This window comes from Marmota monax, unplaced genomic scaffold, assembly GCF_021218885.2.
Source record: "Marmota monax isolate L192 unplaced genomic scaffold, Marmota_monax_Labrador192_F-V1.1 WCK01_AAM20220418_F8-fsc00068, whole genome shotgun sequence".
Taxonomy (NCBI): Eukaryota; Metazoa; Chordata; class Mammalia; order Rodentia; family Sciuridae; genus Marmota; species Marmota monax.
The window spans coordinates 4,329,731-4,354,000 of record NW_026692352.1 but is presented as its reverse complement, the minus strand read 5'-3'; the positions used below and the strand labels follow the sequence as shown (position 1 = coordinate 4,354,000).

Genomic DNA, 24,270 nt, shown 5'->3' with positions numbered 1-24,270 from the left:
TGTTTGAGTGGAGTAGCACAGGCCTGTAATCCCAGTGAGTCTAAGGCAGGAAGATCCCAAGTTCAAGGGCAGCCTCAGCAATTTAGCAAGTTTCTATTTCAAAAAAATGAAAGGTCTGGGGATGTAGCTCAGTGGTTTAGCACCCCTGGGTTCAATCCCCACTACCAAAAAGCCAAAATAAAACAAAAATAAGGAACTATGGGCTGGAGGAATAGTAGATCACTTGCCTACCATGCGCAAGGCCCTAGATTTAATCCCCAGCACAGAAATAATTAAGTAAATAAAAAGGAACTGTTGTCACCGGGCGCAGTGACGCATGCCTATAATCCCAGCAGCTGGGGAGGCTGAGGCAGGAAGATCGCAAGTTCAAAGCCAGCCTCAGCAAAAGGTGAGGCGCTAGCAACTCAGCGAGAACCTGTCTCTAAATAAAATACAAAATAGGGCTGGGGATGTGGCTCAGTGGTTGAGTACACCTGAGTTCAATCTCTGGTACCCCCCACCCAAAAAAGAACTGTTGTCAATTATTTAGCATTGCAAGAAAAGCATTCTAGGCAAAAATATGAAAGGGTATGTTTGGGGAACAGCAAGCAGCAGGATATGAATGGAATTTAAGCAGTAGGGAAGGAGGCAGGGTGAAAAGATAAAATTGGAGAGGTATTCAGAGGCCAGGTTATGAAGAACTCCATATGCTATGCTAAGGAGTTTGGTCTTTACTCTCTATAGGCAATGGGATGCTCTTGCAGATTTTAAGCACAGGAATGATATCGAGCTTGAATTTGGAATAGGAAGCAGATGAGTGATAGAATAGGAAGAAGTAAGACTGAGTCAAAGAGAACAAGTGAGGTGGTTCTTGCCATAGCCCATTATTAAAACAGGCTGAGGGAGGGTGTGGTTGCATACACCTGTGATCCCAACTACTTGAGAGTCTGAGGTTAGAGGACAGCAAGCTTGAGAGCAGCTCAGGCAATTCAGCAATTTAGGGAAACCCTGTCTCAAAGTAAAAAAGGGTGAGGATGTAGTACAGTGGTAATCCCCAATACTGCAAAAAAAAAAAAAAAAAAAAAAAAAAAAGTAATGACAGCTGAAGCCAGACTATAGGAAAGAAAATAATTTGGCTGTGATTGGCTGACTAGGTAACTGGAGTATTTTAGTTCCACCACCTCCTAGGAGTTTTTTTGTTTTTGTTTTTTGCTTGTTTGTCTGTCTTGTGGTGCTGGGGATTGAACCCAGGGTCTTGTGTATGCGAGGCAAGCACTCCACCAACTGAGCTATATCCCCAGCATCCCTCCTAGGAGTTTTAAAACTAAATTATGGTATAAATTGAAGAAAAGCAAATCTGTGACTGAATGCTGACTCAACCATTCCCAAACTGAGACCTTAGGCAAGTTGTTTAATATCACTGTAACTCAATTATCTTTTCTTCACAATATAAATAATAATAGTACAACCTCATGGGACTGAAAATTTATCTTAAGCTCTGAGTCAGTTTCCTCTATTGTGAAATGAGAAAGTTATCTGTCCTGTTAGTGTTTTTGAGAAAGTTAGATGTAACATGTAAAGTGACCAGCATGGCCTTAGTAAGCGCTTATCAAATAGTAGCTGAATGACTAATGATGAAAAAACAGATTGAGACAGAAAAGAAATAAGAAAAAGGATTCAAATAAAATGTGAGGACTCTTAAAATCATCAAGTCTTGCGAATGTCCAGAAAGACAAGCAATTCATTGTTTTATATCCTGTGCCTACTACTCATAAGACACTTGATAATTATCTGCTGAATAAACTACCAAATGCAGTTCATTTGAGAAAAACAATGGGGAGGATGTACTCTATAAGCAGTTCAGTAAAACAACAATTTGGGTTTGAACCCTAATTCTGACTCATATTAGCTATGTCATCTTAGAGCAAGAGATTGACTTCTCTGGACCTCAATTTATTCATGTAAAAAATTCAGATACTATCACCCCTTTTACCAGGTGAACATTTAACAAATATTTGTTAAATGTTCACTACCAGACTTCATTCCAGGTCTTAAGAATTAGGCAATAACAAAACTAATGAAGACTTTATCCCAATGATGTTTATATTCAGGGGAAGGGTACAGAGAGTTTTTAAAAAATTATATGTGTAGAATACATTAAAGAGTAATATCTGCCATTAAGAAAAATAAAGCAAGGTAAAGGGATAAGAGACTGAGAGAGGTATTTTACATACAGTGTAACAGAAGACTTCTCTGATGAGATGATGTTCAGGCACAAATCTAAATAAAGTCAGAGGGTGAGTCATATGGATATCAAAAGAAAGAATCTGCAAAAATCTGGGGTGGGAAAGTGCTTAGATCATCCAGGAATAGGAAGGCACCAGTGTGGCAAAGCTGAATAACTAGCATAAAATGAGGGAGCAGATTACATAAGGCCTATGGGCAATGGTAAGGATTGTAGATTTTATTTTGAGTAAGAGGAAATACCACTAGAGAATTTTGAGCTGAAGAGTGGTAATGTAAGCTAACTTGGTTTTGAAAGAATCACTTTGATTTTAGTGTGAAGGAGAGAAGTTAAAAGTAAACACAGGGAGATCAGTTAGAAAGAAGAGTGATGGTAGCAAAAGTGAAGTGAAGATGAAGAGCTGCTCCCCAATGGTTTAGCAAAACAGAAAGCATTAGGCTAAAAACTGGAGGTCAGAAATGGCTTGATTTAGCTGGGCACTATGCCATATGCCTGTAAACCTAGGAATCTGAAGGCAGGAAAATTACAAGTCTGAAGCCAGCCTCAGCAATTCAGAAAAAAACAAAACAAAACATTTTTGTAAGGGCTGGGGATATGTAGAGAGCCCCTGGGTTCAACACCACACACACATACACACAAAAAAAGTCTTCAACAAGTTTTGTTGAAGAATTGGGTATAAAATAAGAGAAATAACAGTGACAAGGATTGCAATCAGATGACTGGAACTGTCTTTAACTGAGAATGGGGAAGAAGTAAGATGGTAGGGGATTAAAGATGCTTAGTAGTCATAGAAGCAGACATGAGGAAAGAAAAATGCTATGTGAACTATGAATGCTACTGTTAGCTATATTTGTTACTAATATCCTTACCTCAAGTGGGAAAAGCCTTGCTTAAAAATGGTATTGTTCCGCAGGCACAGCACCTACAGCAAAACAGCCATGTTAGGACAATCAACCTTGCACAGGACTTCAAGTACCTCTTTGCAAAGAGGCTGGAAACCCCCAGTACACAAACCAAAACATAGTATCCAAAGTTTCTTACCTAGCAAAGAAGGTAGCCTACAGTTAATGCCAAACATGCAAGCAACCAAAGTAATCATCTTTCCTAAATGCTAAAAAACAAAAGTCCTCTCCCCTTTGCTTTCCCATCCTGTTTCCCCTCTCCAATTTGATCCATGTTTTTCTAATATCAACCAACACCTATTATGCATCTACCATAATAAAGAGGGGCTTTTAAAAATCTTTAATTCTCGAACACTACAAGACAATTTTATAAATGAGGCAATTGAGGTCTAGAAAGATTATATTCCAAAAAAATTATGGTTGATAAAGAGGCTAAGAGGACTCTCATTCCAAAGGCTACGCCTCTATTACAGCACATTGTCTCTTTCAAAAATAATTATAATAATAACAATACTGAGAGGTGACAGTAGTAACAGCTTTCCTCCTTTATTTAAATCTCACTCTGGAGCCTGGAGAAATGGCTCAGTGGTAGAAAGCTTGCCTAGTATGCACAAAGGCCCTGACTTCCATCCCCATCATACACACACACACACACAAAAAAAAAAAAAACTCATCCTGCCCAGCTAGCACTCATTTGGAAGATCAGAAGTATCCTTTTTTGGTACTGGGGAATTGAACCTGGGACACTCTACCACTGAACTACATCTCCCCAGCCCTTCCCCACCGTTTTTTTGGTTTTTTGTTTTTTTTGTTTTTTTTTTTTGGTGCCAGTGATTCAATTCAAGGTTGCTTAACCACTAAGCCACATCCCCAGCCCTTTTTATTTTATATTTTGAGACAGAGTCTCATTAGATTGTTTATAGCCTCGCTAAATTGAAGTTGGCTTCAAACCTACAATCCTCCTGCTCTCAAATTACTGGGATTACAGGCATGAGCCATTATGCCCAGCCCCTAGCCCTTTTTGTTTTTCACTTTGAGACAGAGTCTCATTAAGTTACTGAGGGCCTAAATTGCTAAGACTGGCCTCAAACTTGTGATCCTCCTGTTTCAACCTCCTGAGCTATTGGGATTACAAGCATGTCCCACCACACCTGGATCAGTAGTATCTTTACAAAAGCAATATTTAACATATACGAGGGTCTTTTTATGAACTAGATAACAAATACTAAATGTCTATCCTTAAGGTCCCATAGAATAAAGAGAAAATTCTGCCCACTAGGAGAAATAATTCGTTCAACATGTATGTGTGAAAAGCTCATTATGCAAAAATGAAAAATCTGAGAAATTTTTCTAGTCAAGTGGAACCTAAGGAAACATGATGACTACATATAATATTCTAGATGGGATCCTGGACCAGAAAAAGATAATTTTCAACTTAGGAAATCTGAATAAAGCACGGACTTTAGTTAATAATAATATATCAATATTGGTTCATTAATCATTAAAAATGTATCCTACTAATGTAAAATATTAATAATAGAGGATGTGCGTTATATATGAACTTTACAATTGTTGCAGCTTTTCTGTAATTAAAAACTATTCTAAAATAAAGTCTGTTTTTAAAAGGCTTTTATGTGTCAACTATTGTGCTAAGTTTTTCTTTCTTTTTTTTTTTTTTAGTTGTAGATGGACACAATACCTTTATTTTATTTGTTTATTTTTATGTGGTGCTGAGGATCGAACCAGTGCCTCACATGTGCCAGGCAAGTGCTCTGCCACTGAGCTACAACCCCAACCCTACTGTGCTCAATTTTAAAAAGAATATAAAAACAAAATGTTAACAACATGAATGAACTTTGAAAACATATTAAAGGAGAAGTGGGGCATAGTGGCACATGTCTGTAATCCCAGAGGGTAGAGAGACTGAGACAGGAAAAGTGCATGTTTGAGGCCAGCCTCAGCAACTTAGTGAGGCCCTCAGGAATTTAGTGAGACTCTGCCTCAAAATAAAAAAATAAAAAGGGCTGGGGATGTAGCTCAGTAGTAAAGCATCCCTAGGTTCAATCTCCAGTACCAAAAAGAAGAAAAAAAACTAAACAAAAAGAGCCAGTCACTAAGGACCAAATAGTGTATAATTGCATTTCTATGAAACATCAGATGAGGCAAATTTATAAAGAAAAGTTGTATATAAACAATTGTCTATGGCTAGAGAGTATGGGAGATGGATGACAACTAAAGGGTAAAGGGTTTCTTTTTGGAGGAATGAAATGATACCCTTGTTTTAAAGAGTGAAGCAATACCACCTATTTTCCGTGTAGTCAAAATAGGTGACATGCCCAGTTATCCCACTCCTCAGTTTATAACCAAAGGACTTAAAATCATACTATAGTGACATGGCCACATCAATGTTTATAGCAGCTCAACTCACAATACCTAAACTATGGAACCAATCTAGATGCCCTTCAACAAATGAATGGATAAAGAAAATGTGGTATATATACACAATGGAATATTACTCAGCTTTAAAGAAGAATGAAATTATGGCATATGCAGGTAAATGGATGGAGTTGGAGAATATCATTCTAAGTGAAATAAGCCAATCCCAAAAAAACGAAGACCAAATGTTTTCTCTGATAAGGGAATGCTGGTCCATAATGGGCGGGGGGGGGGGGGTAGGAAAGAATGAAGGAACTTTGGTTGGGAGAGGGGAGTGAAGGGAGGGGAGTGGGTGTGGAGTGGGAAGGACGGTGGAATGAGATGGACATTATTACCCTATATATATATATGTGTGTATGTGTGTGTGACTCTGCACCATGTACAGCTGGAGGAATGAGAAGTTGTGCTCCATTTGTGTACAATCTGTCAAAATGCATTCTACTGTCATCTATAATTAATTAGAACAATTTTTTTAAATTAAGAGGAAAAAAATAGATGTCATGAACAATGAGCACACATGGCAGAATATCCAGGTGGAGATAGCAGAAGTTCTTAGTTTTTACAGTGTTATAGACATAGCTAAGGATCTGCTCAAAATCATGAACCTTCTTCCTAGACAAATGCCTATAGCATGGTTATATAAAAAGTTCCCATATTACTTCAAGAAATTCACTGAAACTCTTAACTTCACCCAAGGATCTCTATGCTACTACACTAAGAGACACCCACAGGCAAGGGTCACCTCTCAGGCAATGGTGCACACTCAATCAAAGTTTGTTTTGGTAAAGAGATAATTAGAAAGTAGTAAATGAATAATAATCATTGCTACTATTTACTAAGCACCAATATCTATTTTGTTCCTAACTCTATCTCTGAATCATAATAACCTTAAAAGAAATATTACTGTCTCCATTTTCTAGTGGAGGAAAGTAAGATTAAGTAATTTACTCAAGTAATTTCCTATCAAACCTATGTAGGATTATCAGTTTCTCTGACTCCAAAGTCCATAATTTCTCCTCTATTTTATACCATCTCTCAAACAAATGAAGGGGTGATACTTAAGAAATCATAAGGGCAAAAGATCAAACTTAAGAAAAGTCAGTGAACGTGAGGCCATTAGAATTGGGAAGGACATGAACAGATAGAATGAAAGGCAAAAAGCACAGATGATCCAAAAAAGCACAATTAAATGACAGATCAAAGACTTTTCAAGTGTGTGTGCAATATTTTTACCTCCTATTAAGAAGCATAACCCCTGGAAAGCCCTGAGAGAGCTCAGGTGGCTGCCCCATTACAGGCCACACTTCAAAGTGACAACAGATAACTCAAAAGTCCCTTTCAGGTCCAAGACCATGACAAACAGAATAGAAATCAGAGTGAACTGAATATATATTTTAAATGGGTCATTTTATACTGAAGAGGCACTGTATAGAAAGAGCCAGATGAGTCTGCTTTCTCCTCATTTTAACTGTTCAGATTTCTGAGTCTCTAGCTAAGGATATAATTATCTAAAAGCTAGACTTAAACAGTTGACAACTTTCTGGAAGACATTCAAATTGTGGTGTGAACTCTTCAGCTCTGGGAAATGTGCTTCCTTCCCTCTGCTATGCTTGGCATTATTTATTAGGACAAAAGTAATCTATTTTGAGACTGAATCCACAAATACTCCCTCCCCACAATCAGCAGATGAAGAGCAGCTCTGGCTCAGCAAGTGGAAGAAGAGGTTTTGTGATGCCAGTGAATGAATGAACGAGGACACAGCTGCCACAGTGGGTTACAAAAATAGTTGTACCATGAGCTCTGCAGCCAGGAACCAAGAAAGGACTGCACAGCTACCAAAAAACCAAAGTCACAGGACAAAATCTATAGCATGTGGGTATCTTCAAACACTAGAGCCTACAGGGTGTCATGAATACAGTGGTTCAGGGGTCCTCTGGGCAAGCAAATGAGAGATGTTTTATGAGTATTAACAGAATATATTTGTGTTTTAATATGATTTTAAATGCCATCTATTGACGACATCCTTTGTCTAAGCACTTAATACATACTATTTAAATTAATCTTTATGCCAACCTTCTGATTGAGGCAACTAACAACTGCTTCTATTAAGGAGAAAAAAATAAAGGTAAGTTGCCCAAAGTCATAGGGTTGGTAAGAGGTGCCAGGACTTTAAAACCAGATCTGCCTAAATCCAAAGTCCATGTCTTTCATTCTGCCACACTGCCTCCCAAAACAGTGACATCAACTCACACTAGTAAAATTCATGTTAATAATAATAGCCTCAATAATCCTACCATTTGTTGAGGACCTGATGCCAAACATCCTCTTATTTAATCCTCACAACCATTCGGGGAAGTAAATATTTCTACCCTTATTTATAGTGAGGAAATCAAAGCTCAGAAAGGCAAATTAATATGCCTACTACACACAGCTGATAAATGATTGTGTTCTAGATGACCCAGCAATTGACAGTCTTTCCTCTAGCAAGTTCTGGTATTTCATGAAGCTTTTATGTTCTTCCCTGGCCTGAACAACATCTTGATCTGCATTCCAATTTTTACAATGGCAGCATCTTAGCCATCCTTGAAAACAACAGTCCCTGTCAGGGTTCATCAGAAGCTTCAAGTTGACCTGGGCCCACTGGTGCACACCTGTAATCCCAGCTACTTGGGAGGCTGAGCCAGAAGGATCACAAATTTGAGGTCAGCATGGGCAACTTAGTGAGACCCTGCCTCAAAAAAGAAAAAGGGTTGTTGATGTAGCTCAGTGGTAGAGCAACCTCAATTCCCCAGTATGGTTAAAAATACACACACACTGGACTGGGGATGTGGCTCAAGCAGTAGGGCGCTCGCCTGGCATGCGTGCAGCCCAGGTTCCATCCTCAGCACCACATACAAAGAAAGATGTTGTGTCTGCCGAAAACTAAAAAATAAATATTGGAATTCTCTCCTCTCTCTCTCTCTCTCTCTCTCTCTCTCTCTCTCTCTCTCTCTCTCTCTCTCTCTCAAAAAAATACACACACACACACACACATACACACACAGAAAAAGCTTCAAGTTGAGCTGAGGTGCACACCTATAGTCCAAGCTACTTAGGAAGCTGAGGAAGGAGAATCACTTGAGACCAGGAGTTTGAGGCCAGCCTGAGTAACATCTCAAAACAAACAAAAAGATGGTACACACCTGTAATCCCAGGGTCTTGGGAGACTGAAGTAGGAGGATTGAAAGTTAGAGGCCAGCCTCATCAACTAAGCAAGGCCCTAAGCAATTTAGCAGGATCCTGTCCCAAAATAAAAAATAAGTAACTCCACATCATGTACAACCACAAGAATGAGAAGTTAGGGGCTGGGATTGTGGCTCAGTGGTAGAGTGCTCACCTAGCCTGTGTGAGGCACTGGGTTTGGTCCTCAGCACCACATAAAAATAAATAAAATAAAGGTATTGTGTACACCTACAACTAAAAAAATTTAAAAAACAAAGTCTGAGAAGTTATACTCCATGTGTGCATTATAGTCAAAAATGCACTCTGCTATCATATATACCTAAAAAGAACAAATTTTAAAAAATAAAATTAAATTATAAAATAAAAAGGGCCAGGCACAGTGGCATAAGCCTGTAATCCAAGCAGCTCAAGGGGCTGAGGCAAGAGGACTGCAAGATCAAAGCCAGCATCAGCAACTTAGCAAGATCCTAAGCAACTCAGCGTGACCCTGTGTCTAAATAAAATATTTTTTAAAAGGACTGGGGATGTTGCTCAGTGGTTAAGCACTCATGAATTTGATCTCTAGTACCAAAACAACCCAATCACACACAGAGAGAGAAAGAAATCCAGAAGCTTTAGGTTCTTTTCATAATCATCAGTTTCCACCACTACCTGTCTTACACAGAGGAACAAGGCTAGCCCCTCTGTCCATAATGATCCATCTGCTACTTAAACCTATCTGGACCAGAACTGAAACATCTGCAGATGTCACATGTAGAAAACCCAAACCAACTTCCCCAATAACTTCCATAGTTTGAACCTACTTCCCCACTCTGGTATGACACAGAATAAGTTCAAAGCTTATTTTTCACAGGAGCACCTCAAGTATTTAGAGGCAATCATCACTGTTTCCAGCTTCTCTCTTCCTAAGTTCTTTCAAAATGGCTTTTATTTCTTGTTTTTCCTTTGGCTATACTTTTCTTGAACATGTTTATGTCAATGATCTAAGTCTGATGTTTTATATATTTTATTGCTACATAATAATTATACATAGTAGCAGGATTCATTAGGCAATATTCATACATACATATAACAATTTGATCAGTCTCATTCTCTAGCACCTTCCGTTTCCCTTTCCTTGTCCCTCCCTCATCAGTTTGCTCCACTCTACTGATCTCCCGTCTATCATTATTTTAGTGTGTTATAATTATATTATTGTGTTATATATATGTATATGTGTGTGTGTGTGTGTGGAACTCATTATAGTATGTTCATACGTGGGCATAACATAATTTGGTGGATTTCGTACTCCAATACTTCCCCATGTCCTTTCCTCCTCCCTCCCTCTTGATTCCCTTCCACTACTCTATTGGTCTCCCTTCTATTTTTCTGAGATCCTTTGTTTTAGCTATTTATTTTTTTATGTGGTGCTGAGGATTGAACCCAGTGCCTCAAGCATTCGAGGCAAGTGCTCAACCACTGAGTTACAACCCCAGCCCTATGAGATCCTTTTTTAGAAATTCTTTTCCCTTTCCACCCTCCCCTCTTCCACATAAGAGAAAATATTTGACTCCTGAATTCCTGAGTCTGGCTTATCTCACTTATGATATTCTCCAGTTCCATCCATATACCATTAAATGACATTTCATTCTTCTTAATAGCTAAATAAAACTCCACTGTATATATATGCCACATTTTCTTTACCCATTCATCTGCTGATGAGCACCAAAGCTAATTCCATAACTTGACTACTATGAACCGCACTGCTATAAACACTGTTATACAAGTATCGCTACAATATGCTGATTTAGTGTTTTTAGATAAAACAAGGATAGCTAGGTCATATAACGGTTTCACGCTTAGTCTTTAAAGGAATCTGCATACTGCTTTCCAAAGTGGTTGTAATAATTTGCAATCCCACCAAAAAAAAAAAAAAAATGTGCCTTTCCCCCATATCCTCACCAGCAATTATTATTTGTATTCTTGATGACCACCATTCCAACTGACGTGAGTTGAAATCTTGTTGTAGTTTTTTGGGTGTAGTTTTGATTTGCATTTCCCTGATTGCTAAGGATGTTGAACATTTTTTTTCATATATTTATTAGCTATTTGTATTTCTTCTTTCAAAACATGGAACTTTATTTATTTATATGCAGTGCTGAGAATCAAACCCAGTGCTCACACATGCTAGGCAAGCACTCTACCACTAAGCTATCACTCCAACCCATTAGCTTTTTAATTTTATGACATCCCATTTGTTGATTCTTGGTTTTATTTCTTGAGCTTTAGGAGTCTTATTAAGGAAGTCTGTACCTGTGCCATTATGTTGAAGTGTTGACCCTATGTTTTTTTCTAGCATTTGCACAGTTTCTGTTCTAAATCCTAGGTCAAAGCTTGTCTCTGCATAGACCCTTCTGGCAGTTAAGAACACAAGTTTTATAATCACACTGATTTGAGTTTCCTTATCTCTTGTGTCTGCTAGGATTATCTCATAAAATTGTGAAGACGAAATAAGATCATGCAATTGATAGCAGTTTATTAACTACAGAATATCAATATTCTTGCTTACATTATCCTTCACACCTTACAAAGTACCTACTCCTACTAACTTTATCCTCTAAAATTTTGACAACAATTCTATGTGATGGGCATCATTATCTATATGCAATTCATAGAAAACTGAAGCACAGAGAGGTTAAATAACCTGCTCAAGGTCATATAGCTAGCAAAAGATAGAACCCAGGTCAGATGTGAATCTCATGAGATTTTTCCATAAATGTAAAGGATGAACTAATACTTTAAGATAGCCCGAAGTAAGGATGGTCACAATGTTAAGGGACAGATAGATAAGAATGGCTGGAACATAAGGATAAGAGAATAATTCTATAAAATGGGCCCACTGAGTCAGTCACTGTGGCATATGCCTGTAACCCCAGTGGCTCAGGAAGCTGAGACAGGAGGATCACAAGTTCAAAGGCAGCATCAGCAAAAGCAAGGCTCTAAGCAACTCAATGAGACCCTGTCTCTAAATAAAATATAAAATAGGGCTGGGGATGTGGCTCAGTGGTTGAGTGCCCCTGAGTTCAATTCCTGGTACCACCAATAAATAAATAAATAGGCCCACTGGTGCTGACCCCAAAAGCAATTTGCCTACAGCCCCACTTAGTCTAAGTGGACAGGATGTGTCACATTCCTCAGTAAACTGAGGCACGGACAAAGGTCAGAAAGTCAGCATAGGTTATAAAAGGATGGGGGTTGAAAGAGGATGACATCTGGTCGTCAAAGAGAGAACAATGGGTTACTAACAGTTAACCTCAGTGCTCCTGCCTTTGGTCAAGGACATGGGGGAGAAAAAAAAAAGACAATAATTAAAGAGAGGATTCTGTGATTTATTAGAAAGCAAGTCTCATCCTGTCCCATGGGCTTTTTGTTTTGAAGGCCCCACTTCTCTTCAGAAAAGTCTGTCTCTATCTCCCTTTCTCAAATAAAACTTGCTCTCTATGTTTGCCTTGGGTCTGGGGTGTTTATTCTTTAAAACTGGGGAACAAGAACCTGTACCCAAGATCAGTATCAACAACACCACACACAATCAGGTGTCAAAAGATAATACTAGCTAGGAGTTCAGAAAAAAATGGGCACTTGAGCCAGAATGGTCAGAAAGGTTTTATAGAAAAAAAGAAATGTGAGCTGGGTCTTGAAGAATGGAGATTCCAATAGGTGGTGCCAAGGAGGAGGATACTCAAAGAAAGAAGGAATCACAAGATTAAAACTCAGGAATTCATGGTTGGGTCTGTAGCTCAGTGGCTGAGTGCTTGCCTAGCATGTGAGGCACTGGGTTCCATTCTCAGAACCAAATAAAAATAAACAAATAAAGGCCTATGTCCATTTACAACTACAAAACCAATTTTTTTAAAATCAGGAATTCAGCATTTGAAATATAATGAAAACCAGGCAAAATAGTCCTCTCCTATTGTCCCAGATACTTGAAAGACTAAGGCATGAAGATCACTTGCAGCTGGAGACAAGCCTTAGCAACACAGTGAAAATCCTTCCCAAGAAAGAAAAATAATGCAAAGAGTAAAGTAAGTAACAAAGAAGTCTGGAAGGGATCAATTAGACTTGGAGGAGTCCTTGTATTTGTTTGATTATGGCCTTAAGGGCAGATTTCCTTAGGCTCTTTTGGAGGAAAGAATGGAAGGAAATAGTATTCCTTGAAAAATGATCAGGCAGGCATTCCACAGAATCAAGGCAAACACAACAGAAGAGTAGTCACCAATGTGACCATCTGTAACAATGGAATTTTCAAACTTTCTGATTATCTTACATTAAACTTACACCAGATCTGGCCAAATTCTCACAAATTGGCTGAGGTGAACAAGTGAGTCAGTTCATAAAGAATTGAGTAAGGGAGGGCCTCTAGAGAAACTCAAATCTAGAGACATTCAGGGGCAGCCCCTAGGTAACTACACATAGATCATGAACAGCAATGAGTATGCTGACTTGTGTATTATGGAGATACAGTCTCTACAACTTAATGCCTAAATTTTTAATGCAAATTTCAAAACAAACACATTAATCTAAGCAGCATGATACAACTGAAAGAGCCCACCCAATTGAAACTTAAATCTGTTAAAAGAATGAGCAAAGGGCTGGGGATGTGGCTCAAGCGGTAGCGCGCTCGCCTGGCATGCGTGCGGCCTGGGTTCGATCCTCAGCACCACATACAAAACAAAGATGTTGTGTCCGCCGAAAACTAAAAAATAAATATTAAAATTCTCAAAAAAAAAAAAAAAAAAAAGAATGGGCAAAGCCAAGCCAGTGGTGAATGTGTTATTCTAGTAACTCTACAGCTACTCAGGCGGCTGAGATAGGACTGCAAATTCGAAGACAGGCTCAGCTACTTCGTGAAACCCTTTCTCAAAAATAAAGCAAAACAGGGCTAGGGATGTAGCTCTGTGTTAAGAGTACCCTAGGTGGAATCCCCAACATGGAGGAAGGGGGGAATGGAATGCAATTTTAAGAATGGAGTCTCAAACGATTCTGCAATAGCCACTTAAAGTTTTGAAACAAAAAGTGCAGTTTATCATTACTCTTCCCTTAATCACCAGGTAGCTTCACATCCCAACCAATTCAGCAAGACAAAAAAAAATTCAGCAGAAGAATTCTGGAAGTTGATTAAATGCAAAATAAAATAAAATGACCTGCCCAAGGTCAGAATATTTTGGGTAACCATATATCGGTGTCGGCTTTCTCTTTGTGGGCTCTCCCCTTCCCAGGCACGGAGTGGCAAGTGTGGCAAGTGGAAGGGGCGTGGCGTAGGTCTGTACAGCCCAGGCAGCCCAAGGCCGAGGAAGCAGAACATCCCCTTTGACTGCGAGCCCGCACAGACTGCTGGGAAGGGCCTATTTCTCCTCAGGTCTCATACCCGGATGTCTGCAAGCCTCCATCCCCACCTCTGCTCTCTCTACTCCTTTCCCCAGCGCCCTGCCTGGAATCTGTGTTACCTTCCCCAGGGTTCCGTTCATCTTTTGCTGCTGTGACCTCTAAAAGTGTAGACCGAAGATCCGCACCAGCAGTCGCGACCCCTTTGCGTCTGAAAACGCTGACGGAACGGCCTTGAACAGGTCCGGTAACAATACCCCACCGAGAATCACTTCACTACCGCAGCACCTTGGTTCCGGCAGCTTCCGAGACTCAACGTCGGGAAATGCCCCAGACTCCACTCCTAGCTACAGCTTGTGTCACCTCCACTGCTGTTTTTCCAGGCAGAATCAGTTGTCATCTCTGTGTTAGCCGGGTGTTTTGCACACAGTTCTGGCATCTCCTCTGCTGAACTATATATTTATTATTTGTTACCATCTCTGCCCCATATGTGATCGAGTTCCTTAAGGACTCAGACCCCGTCTGATTAATTCATTCCACCGTCTAGCACAAGACGGGGAAATCTTGACTTCTGACCTCGATTTCAGAGCTGACTGACCCAATGTGAACCTGACATTCAGTTGCCTTATAATTGGCAACTTTTATCGAGTGGCCACCATGTGCAATACTTTATACTCAGTATATCACTTTATTCCTCACAACAATCCTATTAGGGAAATATCACTCCATCTTATAAAGATATCGATGAATCAAGAAGTTAAGGGAGCTGGGGCTGGGGTTGTGGCTCAGCGGTAGAGCGCTCGTCAAGCACGTGCTAGGCCCTGGGTTTGATCCTCAGCACCACATTAAAAAATAAATAAATAAATAAATAAAGGGAGAGGCGGGTGGTGGTGTTAAGGGACTTGTCTCGGGACAGTTGAGACAGAGCTGAGTTTCAAAATCGGTGTGGTTTTGTGAAGTGTTTTATCTCTGACACACCCCTTCTTACATGAGATAAAAATCACTTCACACGTTTACTTACTTAACCCTCAGTAAATCAACCATTTGCATATGCCAGCCCTTCGGTAGAATCCTGGGAACACAAAAATAAGTATTAAATGGCCCCTGACCTTGAGTAGCACATAGGAATTAGCGGGGAAGCCAAGTCATAAACAAGCAAATTAATGAGCAATTAGGAATTCAAGTTACAGCAATATACACATAAACTCTGTGTACAAAGGGAGTGCATGACAGGTAAAGTCAGCATTATGTGAAATAATAAATATGCAAATTTGAAATACATTGTTTAACAATGAACGATTGTTGCTTTTGCTTAGCTTTTATTATTGTTATTGGCGAGGAAATGTGTAAAAGCAGATGAATATGAATGAGGTTTCAATGATAGGTTAATTTGGTTTATTGCCAAAATCCCTATCCTAATATTTTATCAATGCTTCCTATGATGAAATTCTAAGGAGCCACTGAGAGAAATTTATATAAAATCTACTTCTCCCCAAAGGTAGCTCTTCTCCCCTCTGTGGCAGATCTGCTAGGAGACTATGATTGTTAATTGTATGTGTCAACCTGACTAATGGGGTGTGCCCAGGTAGTTGGTGAAACATCATTCTGGGTGTTACTGTGATGTTATTTTGAGGTGAGACTAATTTTGGAGGGGTACCAGTGATTGAACCTAGGGGTGCTTAACCATTGAGCCACGTCCCCAGACTTTTTTTATGTTTTATTTAGAGACAGGGTCTCGCTAAGGGCCTTGCTAAATTGCTGAGGCTGGCTTTGAACTTGAAGTCCTCCTGCCTCAGCCTCTCCATCTGCTGGAATTTCATGCTTGTGCCACTGCACCCAGCTGAGATTAACATTTAAATCAGTGGATTTAATAAAGCAGATGCCCTTGGGGCTGGGATTGTGGCTCAGCAGTAGAGCACTCCCTAGCACAGGCGAGACCTGGGTTCGATCCTCAGCACCACATAAAAAAATAAAGGCATTGTGTTGTGTCCATCTACACCTAAAAAATAAATTTAAAAAAAAAAAAACAGACTGCCCTACCTAATGTGAGTGGGCCTTATCCACTCAGAGATCTGAACAGAACCTCAGCAACTTAGTAAGGTCCTATGCAACTTAGAGAGACCCTGTCTCAAAATAAAAAATAACTTTTTAAAGGCCCTCTGTTCCCCTCTATGATGGCGCTTTCACATCCTCTGTGTTTTTGCTTTGCTAGCAAAAAAATAAAACTTCTTTTTCCTTTTTCTCAAAAATTAAATACAAAGGTCTGTGGATATGACTCAGTGGTAAAGCATCCTTGGGTCCAATCCCCAGTATCAATAAAATAAAATTTAATTTAATTTAATTTTTTAAAAAACCTATCAAATGCTGTGTGTGTGTTGGGGGGGTCAGATGAGATCTTTCCAGGTGTGTGGTTTCATTTAATCCCTCATTACCTCTGTGGGGCTAAGGATCCTTAAACCCATTGCATAGATGAGAAACAGAGACAGGAAGAAGGTACCTAGTTAATGAAAGGTCATAATATGGAACTGGAGATGTAGCTCAGTTGGTAGAGTCCTTGCCTCGCATGCACAAGATCCTGGGTTCAAATCCCCAATACCATCAAAAAAAAAAAAAAAAAGGTCATCATGATGTAAGTGGTGGGCTATCCCTTTTCAACTCCTGTGTTCCCCCTGCTCCATAGGATTGTGACTGTAGGCTTGCAAAAGGGACAGATGGACTTAGACAAAGAGTTGTTGTCCTTGTCCAGTTCAGATAAATACAATCTGAAAAAATACAAATCTATCTTCATGTTGTTCATATACTCTGAAGAGTAGGAAAAGTGAAGGGAAAGGGAAAAAGAAGGAATAAAGGAAAGGTTCTTTGTTTATATGTAAAAGGATTCCCAAGGCAACTAGAATATTTCAAAAGGTCAGAAAATCTAGAACCCTAAATGGAGGTAAAATCAGAATCTATGGATAAAAAGATATCTTATCAGTATCCATGAATCCATTGGAATGAACATTATTGTTGCCAAATTCTACTGCTGATGTCATGTGTTATGGAGGTATATGAACTTACTCAACTTCTCACATTTTTCCATATTAAATGTGACCAGAAATCCTTATATATCCATCATTCTTTAGCTACTGACTAATTTTGTGTCTAGCCTCTAAAAACTAAGAATTCCTTTTATTTATTTATTTATTTATTTATTTATTTATGTTAGTTTTCAGCAGACACAACATCTTTGTTTGTATGTGGTGCTGAGGATCGAACCTGGGCCGCACGCATGCCAGGTGAGCGCGCTACCGCTTGAGCCACATCCCCAGCCCCGGACACAATATCTTTATTACTTATTTTTATGCAGTGCTGAGATTCAAACCCAGTGTCTCACACATGCAAGGCAAGTGATCTACCACTGAGATACAACCCCAGTCCCTGAATATCAATCTTTAACTAGGTAGTAGATTAACCAGTTTCACTTTCTCCCAGGCATGGGACCTGCTGTTGCCCTTTCTTTGTTTCAGGGAACCGCCTGTGGCCATCAACCTAGAGTACAAAATGGATTGAGGTTCATCCAATCCCTCCTTAACCCCATAGGAAAGATGAAGAAAAGGGGATGGAATATTTGGTTGCCACTGCTGCCTCAAGTCAATCCTTCAGGTCTAAATTCTGGATGATTTTGCCCTTTGTGATGAGGAAATATTGGAAGAAAATCAGCTATGATAATAGGGCTAATGAAGAAAGAATCAAGTAGTAATTTATGATCACTTCACTTTAAAAATGATTGGACTTCCAGGCGTGATGGTGCACACTGGTAATCCTAACAAATTTGGAGCCTGAGGCAGGAGGATATCAAATTTGAGGCTAGCCTCAGCAACTTGGAGAGACCTTGTTTCCAAAAAAAAAAATGGTGTGGGAGGACTAGGTTGCTCAGTGGTAGAACGCTTGCCTAGTACATGTGAAGCACTGAGTTTGATTCTCAGCACCACATAGAAATAGATAAATAAAATAAAGACATTGTGCCCATCTACAACTAAAAATAAATAAATTAAAATGGTGTGGGATGTAGCTCAGTGTTAAAGTACCCTTGGGTTAAATGTTCAATCTCTAGTACCACAAAAAAAAAAAGAAAGAAAGAAGAAAAAGAAAAACGACAAATCCCTTTCTTTTTCTCCTCCATGCCATTTTTCATGCTGCCATCAGAGTGAAGTTTTGTTTTTGTTGTTTTGCTTTGGATACCAGGGATTGAATCCAGAGCACTTAACCACTGAGCCACATGCCTAGCCCTTTGTAAAATTTTTTTTTCAAATTTGAGACAGGGTTTTAGTAAGTTACTTACAGCCTCTCTAAGTTGCTGGGGCTGGCTTTGAACTTGAGATAACTCCTGCCTCAGCCACCTTAGGTGCTGAGATTACAGGCATGTTCCATCATGCCCAGCCATGGTACTGGAGTTTGAACCCAGGTCACATTATCACTATGCTATGTTACCAGTCCTTTAGATTTTTTGTTTTAAGACAGAGTCTTACTAAATTACTGAGGGTCTTGCTAAATCGCTGAGGTGAGCCTTTAATTTGTGAACCTACTGCCTCAACCTCCTGAGTTGCTGGGATTGCAGATGTCTGCCACTGTGCCAGGCCAGAGTGATAGTTCTAAACATAAATATGATCTTGATACTCATCTGCCTAAGGTTATTTAATGTCCCCACCCATGCCAATTAGCAGTGCTATTCAACAGAACTTTCTGCAGACATGTAAAAAAATATCTGTTCTGTCCATAGGCAGCTACCAACCACAGTGGCTATTGAGCACTTGAAATTAAACTAATCTGATTTGGAGACTGGATTCTAAGTTAATGTATTTAATTAATTTAAGTATAAATCTAATGTGTCTCCCTTTAGTGGCTTATAGGATCAAGTCCAAACTCCTGAATATGCATACCTAGTCCTTTATTTTCTAGGTTCTATTTCATTTCCCACCCTTTCAACAGCCAAATAAAATCCTGTAATTCTGTAATCATAATATAGTCCCTGTTATTGCACTCTCTGCTGAGATGATATTTCTTTACTCATTCATCTGGAAAATTCATATTCTGCTAGCAAGACACAGGTTAATAATACCTTTCTAAGCAACTTTTTCCAACCACTGTACAGGAATGGTGTGTTCTCTTTTCTATACTTCCACAATCTCTTTCTCCTGCCCCCAACACAGACTACTGTAACTATTTGCTTATTTATGTATCTTCTCCATTGGGTTATGAGCATTTTTAGAGAAATATTCTTTAATTTTCTTTGTATCCTCAGCATTTGACATAGGTCAAAGGACATAATGAGGCTCTAACAAATGAATGAAATAATGAATATGAATGAATATGTACATATTGAAAAGTTGCTAGATAAAACTATGGATTTTAGATTTTTCCCGGATCTTGCAACAACAACAAAACAAAAAGTATGGAGATACCTGGCATTTCTGGATTTATTTTCACAAGCTAGACTTCTTTTAAAAGCTTTAGGGGGAAAAAAAAAAAAAAACACCCTGCTCCAGTCCTCAGCATAGCCACATCAGAGAAAACTTTAGGGAACAAAAGGAAAAAAAGAGAGGCCCTTTATGTTTGATCAGGTTAAACTTTCTTTAAAGTAATCGTTCTATAGTCACCTATAATATAAAGTTTCCCAAGGGTGTCAAAAAGCTCTAATTTATGGCTTAAGTGAAAATATATAAATTAAGCTACCTCAAATTAAAAAGTATTTTATCTTCAGTAGGATTTTTCTGCTTCTTTTTTTTGTTTGTTTAATTTTGGTACAAAGGATATCATACTTAAAAGGAACAACAATATAAAAGGTCAGAGGCAAAAGAGGCTGGCCACCTAGGAAAAGACAGAAAGATGGTGCTCATTCCCAGCCTCTTCTTAACCTATTTTCTGTTTGTACAGGTCTGGGCTGAGTGAGTAGTGATTACCTAACCCTGGAGAGGCACCTAAAGGATGATGAAAGTGATTGAAAAAAGGAAGTTCAAGTGGGTAGTGAAGTCGTAGAAGCCATCAGAATGAGGAGAGAGGGTGCAGTGAACCACTTACCAGGCAACTATGTATGCAATTCAGACAAGAATTTTTCTAGAAGCCCAAAACCTGTGTTCTGGTTGATCCAGGTCATCTCAGCTCTAGCACAGTAATATTGGAAGAGTTCCTGCTGTATAGAGTTCCTCCAGCATAGAGATACCAAGATACCTGTAAACCTGAGATTCTATCCTCATCTACCCTCTCAATGTTACCTCATTTTATAATTGTTAACTAGAGACCCATATTCAGGCCAGTTCAACATTATTACAGAGCCCCTGAGCAGTCAGTCTCTCCTTCCCCAGGGCCACATGGAGAGGATCAAAAGGAATTAAGTTATTTCTATACATCAAATAAATAAGTGAATAAATCCACGGAAACTCCCTCCACTGGGCATGTGGTGCATGACTGTAGCAACAGCTACTTAGGAGGCTAAGTCAGGAGGATCCCTTGAGCCTGCAAGTTGAGGTCAGTCTAGGTAACATAGTGAGACCCTGCCTTTAAAAAAAAAAAAATGTTGTGGATATATGGAGCTCAGTGACAGAGTACCCCAGGTTCAATACCCAATCCCAATATGACCAAAAACAAATCAAAACAAAACAAAACCTTTGCAGTTGAAGCTGAACCATATTTGGATACCTAGGAAATCTACCTGGGAAGGTGGGGTTAGAATTCTAACTTCTTTATTTTCTTCTTTCCTTCCTTCCTCTCTCTGACTTGGAACATAGCTATGAGGCAACACTCTAAACTTAAGGAATTCGGCTTTGAGAAGGTTCCTATACTTTCGTAATCCTACTTCAAAGAAAGCTTCCCTCCTTTCTTCTGAGATATTTTCTAGTCCAAAATGTTATAATTCTTGAGTTTCTCAAGACTGTACTACTCTAGAATCCCAGTATCATAAAGACTAAAATCTTCTAATGCCTGTGGAACAACTTTCAAAGGGATGGTGAAGTTGTGGAATGGCCAGTTCTTAGCAGCTCTCCTTGCCTACCTGCCCCACCTCCAATCTGCTATCCACTCGGTTCAGTGTTTAAATGCTCAATTGGGAAATATAAAAATTATGGCACATTCATCCACGGAATACTTTATCCTATGGGTTTTGTTTTTTTTTTTTTTTTTTTAATTTTATTGTGGGTTGTTCAAAACATTACAAATTTCTTGACATATCATATTCCACACTTTGATTCTAGTGGGTTATGAACTCCCACCTTCACCCCATACACAGATTGCAGATTCACATCAGTTACACATCCATTGATTTACAAATTGCCATACTAGTGTCTGTTGTGCTCCGCTGCCTTTCCCATCATCCACCCTCCCCCCTCCCCACCTCTCCCCTCCCCTCCCCTCCTCTCTCTCTACCCCCTCCACTGTATAACCCTGAGGGTCTCCTTCCATTACCGTGCAATTTACCTTCTCTCTCCCTTTCCCTCCCACCTCTCATCCCTGTTAAATGTTAATCTTCTTCTCCTGTTCTTCGTCCCTACTCTGTTCTTAGTTACTTTCCTTATATCAAAGAAGACATTTGGCATTTGTTTTTTAGGGATTGGCTAGCTTCACTTAGCATAATCTGCTCTAATGCCATCCATTTCCCTGTAAATTCTATGATTTTGTCATTTTTTAATGCAGAGTAATACTCCATTGTGTATAAATGCCACATTTTTTTTATCCATTCGTCTATTGAAGGGCATCTAGGTTGGTTCCACAGTCTTGCTATTGTGAACTGTGCTGCTATGAACATCGATGTAGCAGTGTCCCTGTAGCATGCTCTTTTTAGGTCTTTAGGGAATAGACCAAGAAGGGGAATAGCTGGGTCAAATGGTGGCTCCATTCCCAGCTTTCCAAGAAATCTCCATACTGCTTTCCAAATTGGCTGCACCAATCTGCAGTCCCACCAGCAATGTACAAGTGTACCCTTTTCCCCACATCCTCGCCAGCACTTGTTGTTGTTTGACTTCCTAATGGCTGCCAATCTTACTGGAGTGAGATGGTATCTTAGGGTGGTTTTGATTTGCATTTCTCTGACAGCTAGAGATGTTGAGCATTTTTTCATGTACTTGTTGATTGACTGTATGTCCTCCTCTGTGAAGTGTCTGTTCAGGTCCTTGGCCCATTTGTTGATTGGGTTGTTTGTTCTCTTATTGTCTAATTTTTTGAGTTCTTTGTATACTCTGGATATTAGGGCTCTATCTGAAGTGTGAGGAGTAAAGATTTGTTCCCAGGATGTAGGCTCCCTATTTACCTCTCTTATTGTTTCTTTTGCTGAGAAAAAACTTCTTAGTTTGAGTAAGTCCCATTTGTTGATTCTAGTTATTAACTTTTGTGCTATGGGTGTCCTATTGAGGAATTTGGAGCCCGACCCCACCGACTGTAGATCGTAGCCAACTTTTTCTTCTATCAGACGGCGCGTCTCTGATTTGATATCAAGTTCCTTGATCCATTTTGAATTCACTTTTGTGCATGGCGAGAGAAAGGGATTCAGTTTCATTTTGTTGCATATGGATTTCCAGTTTTCCCAGCACCATTTGTTGAAGATGCTATCCTTCCTCCATTGCATGCTTTTAGCCCCTTTATCAAATATAAGATAGTTGTAGTTTTGTGGATTGGTTTCTGTGTCCTCTATTCTGTACCATTGGTCCACACGCCTGTTTTGGTACCAGTACCATGCTGTTTTTGTTACTATTGCTCTGTAGTATAGTTTGAAGTCTGGTATCGCTATACCACCTGATTCACACTTCTTGCTTAGCATTGTTTTTGCTATTCTGGGTCTTTTATTTTTCCATATGAATTTCATGATTGCTTTCTCTATTTCTACAAGAAATGCCATTGGGATTTTGATTGGCATTGCATTAAACCTATAGAGAACTTTTGGTAATATCGCCATTTTGATGATGTTAGTTCTGCCTATCCATGAACACGGTATATTTTTCCATCTTCTAAGATCTTCTTCTATTTCTCTCTTTAGGGTTCTGTAGTTTTCATTGTATAAGTCTTTCACCTCTTTTGTTAGGTTGATTCCCAAGTATTTTATTTTTTTTGAAGATATTTTGAATGGAGTGGTTGTCCTCATTTCCATTTCAGAGGATTTGTCGCTGATATACAGGAATGCCTTTGATTTATGCGTGTTGATTTTAAATCCTGCCACTTTGCTGAATTCATTTATTAGCTCTAATAGTTTCTTTGTAGAGCCTTTTGGGTCTGCTAGATATAGAATCATATCATCTGCAAATAGTGATAATTTAATTTCTTCTTTTCCTATTTTTATGCCTTTAATTTCTTTCGTCTGTCTAATTGCTCTGGCCAGTGTTTCGAGAACTATGTTGAAGAGAAGTGGAGAGAGAGGGCATCCCTGTCTTGTTCCAGATTTTAGAGGGAATGCCTTCAGTTTTTCTCCATTCAGAATAATGCTAGCCTGAGGCTTAGCATAGATTGCTTTTACAATATTGAGGTATGTTCCTGTTATCCCTAGTTTTTCTAGAGTTTTGAACATAAAGGGATGCTGTACTTTGTCAAATGCTTTTTCCGCATCTATCGAGATGATCATATGGTTCTTATTTTTAAGTCTATTGATGTGGTGAATAACATTTATTGATTTCCGTATATTGAACCAGCCTTGCATCCCAGGGATGAATCCTACTTGATCATGGTGTACAATTTTTTTTATATGTTTTTGTATCCGATTCGCCAGAATTTTATTGAGGATTTTTGCATCTAGGTTCATTAGAGATATTGGTCTGTAGTTTTCTTTCTTTGAAGTGTCTTTGTCTGGTTTAGGTATCAGGGTGATGTTGGCCTCATAGAATGAATTTGGAAGTTCTCCCTCCTTTTCTATTTCCTGAAGTAGCTTGAAAAGTATTGGTATTAGTTCTTCTTTAAAGGTTTTGTAAAATTCTGCTGTATACCCATCGGGACCTGGGCTTTTCTTAGTTGGTAGTCTTTTGATGGTTTCTTCTATCTCCTCAATTGATATTGGTCTGTTTAGGTTTTCTATATCCTCCTGACTCAATCTGGGCAGATCATATGACTTAAGAAATTTATCTATGCCTTCACTATCTTCTAATTTATTGGAGTATAAGGATTCAAAATAGT

At 39.1% G+C, this 24,270-nt stretch overlaps 1 protein-coding gene across 1 annotated transcript in view; it reads right to left on the bottom strand.

The window, feature by feature from the left end:
* Mrpl48 (mitochondrial ribosomal protein L48) overlaps positions 1-14,421 on the bottom strand; it is a 53,799-nt gene extending 39,378 nt beyond the window's left edge. Inside the window, exons 1-2 of the mRNA XM_046441938.2 lie at positions 14,268-14,421; positions 3,094-3,146 (exon numbers count right to left, since the gene is read on the bottom strand). Coding sequence (XP_046297894.1) covers positions 3,094-3,146; positions 14,268-14,288 — 74 coding nt within the window. The 5' untranslated portion in view covers positions 14,289-14,421. The remainder of the gene's footprint in view (positions 1-3,093; positions 3,147-14,267) is intronic.
* Between the last annotated feature and the right edge of the window lie 9,849 nt (positions 14,422-24,270).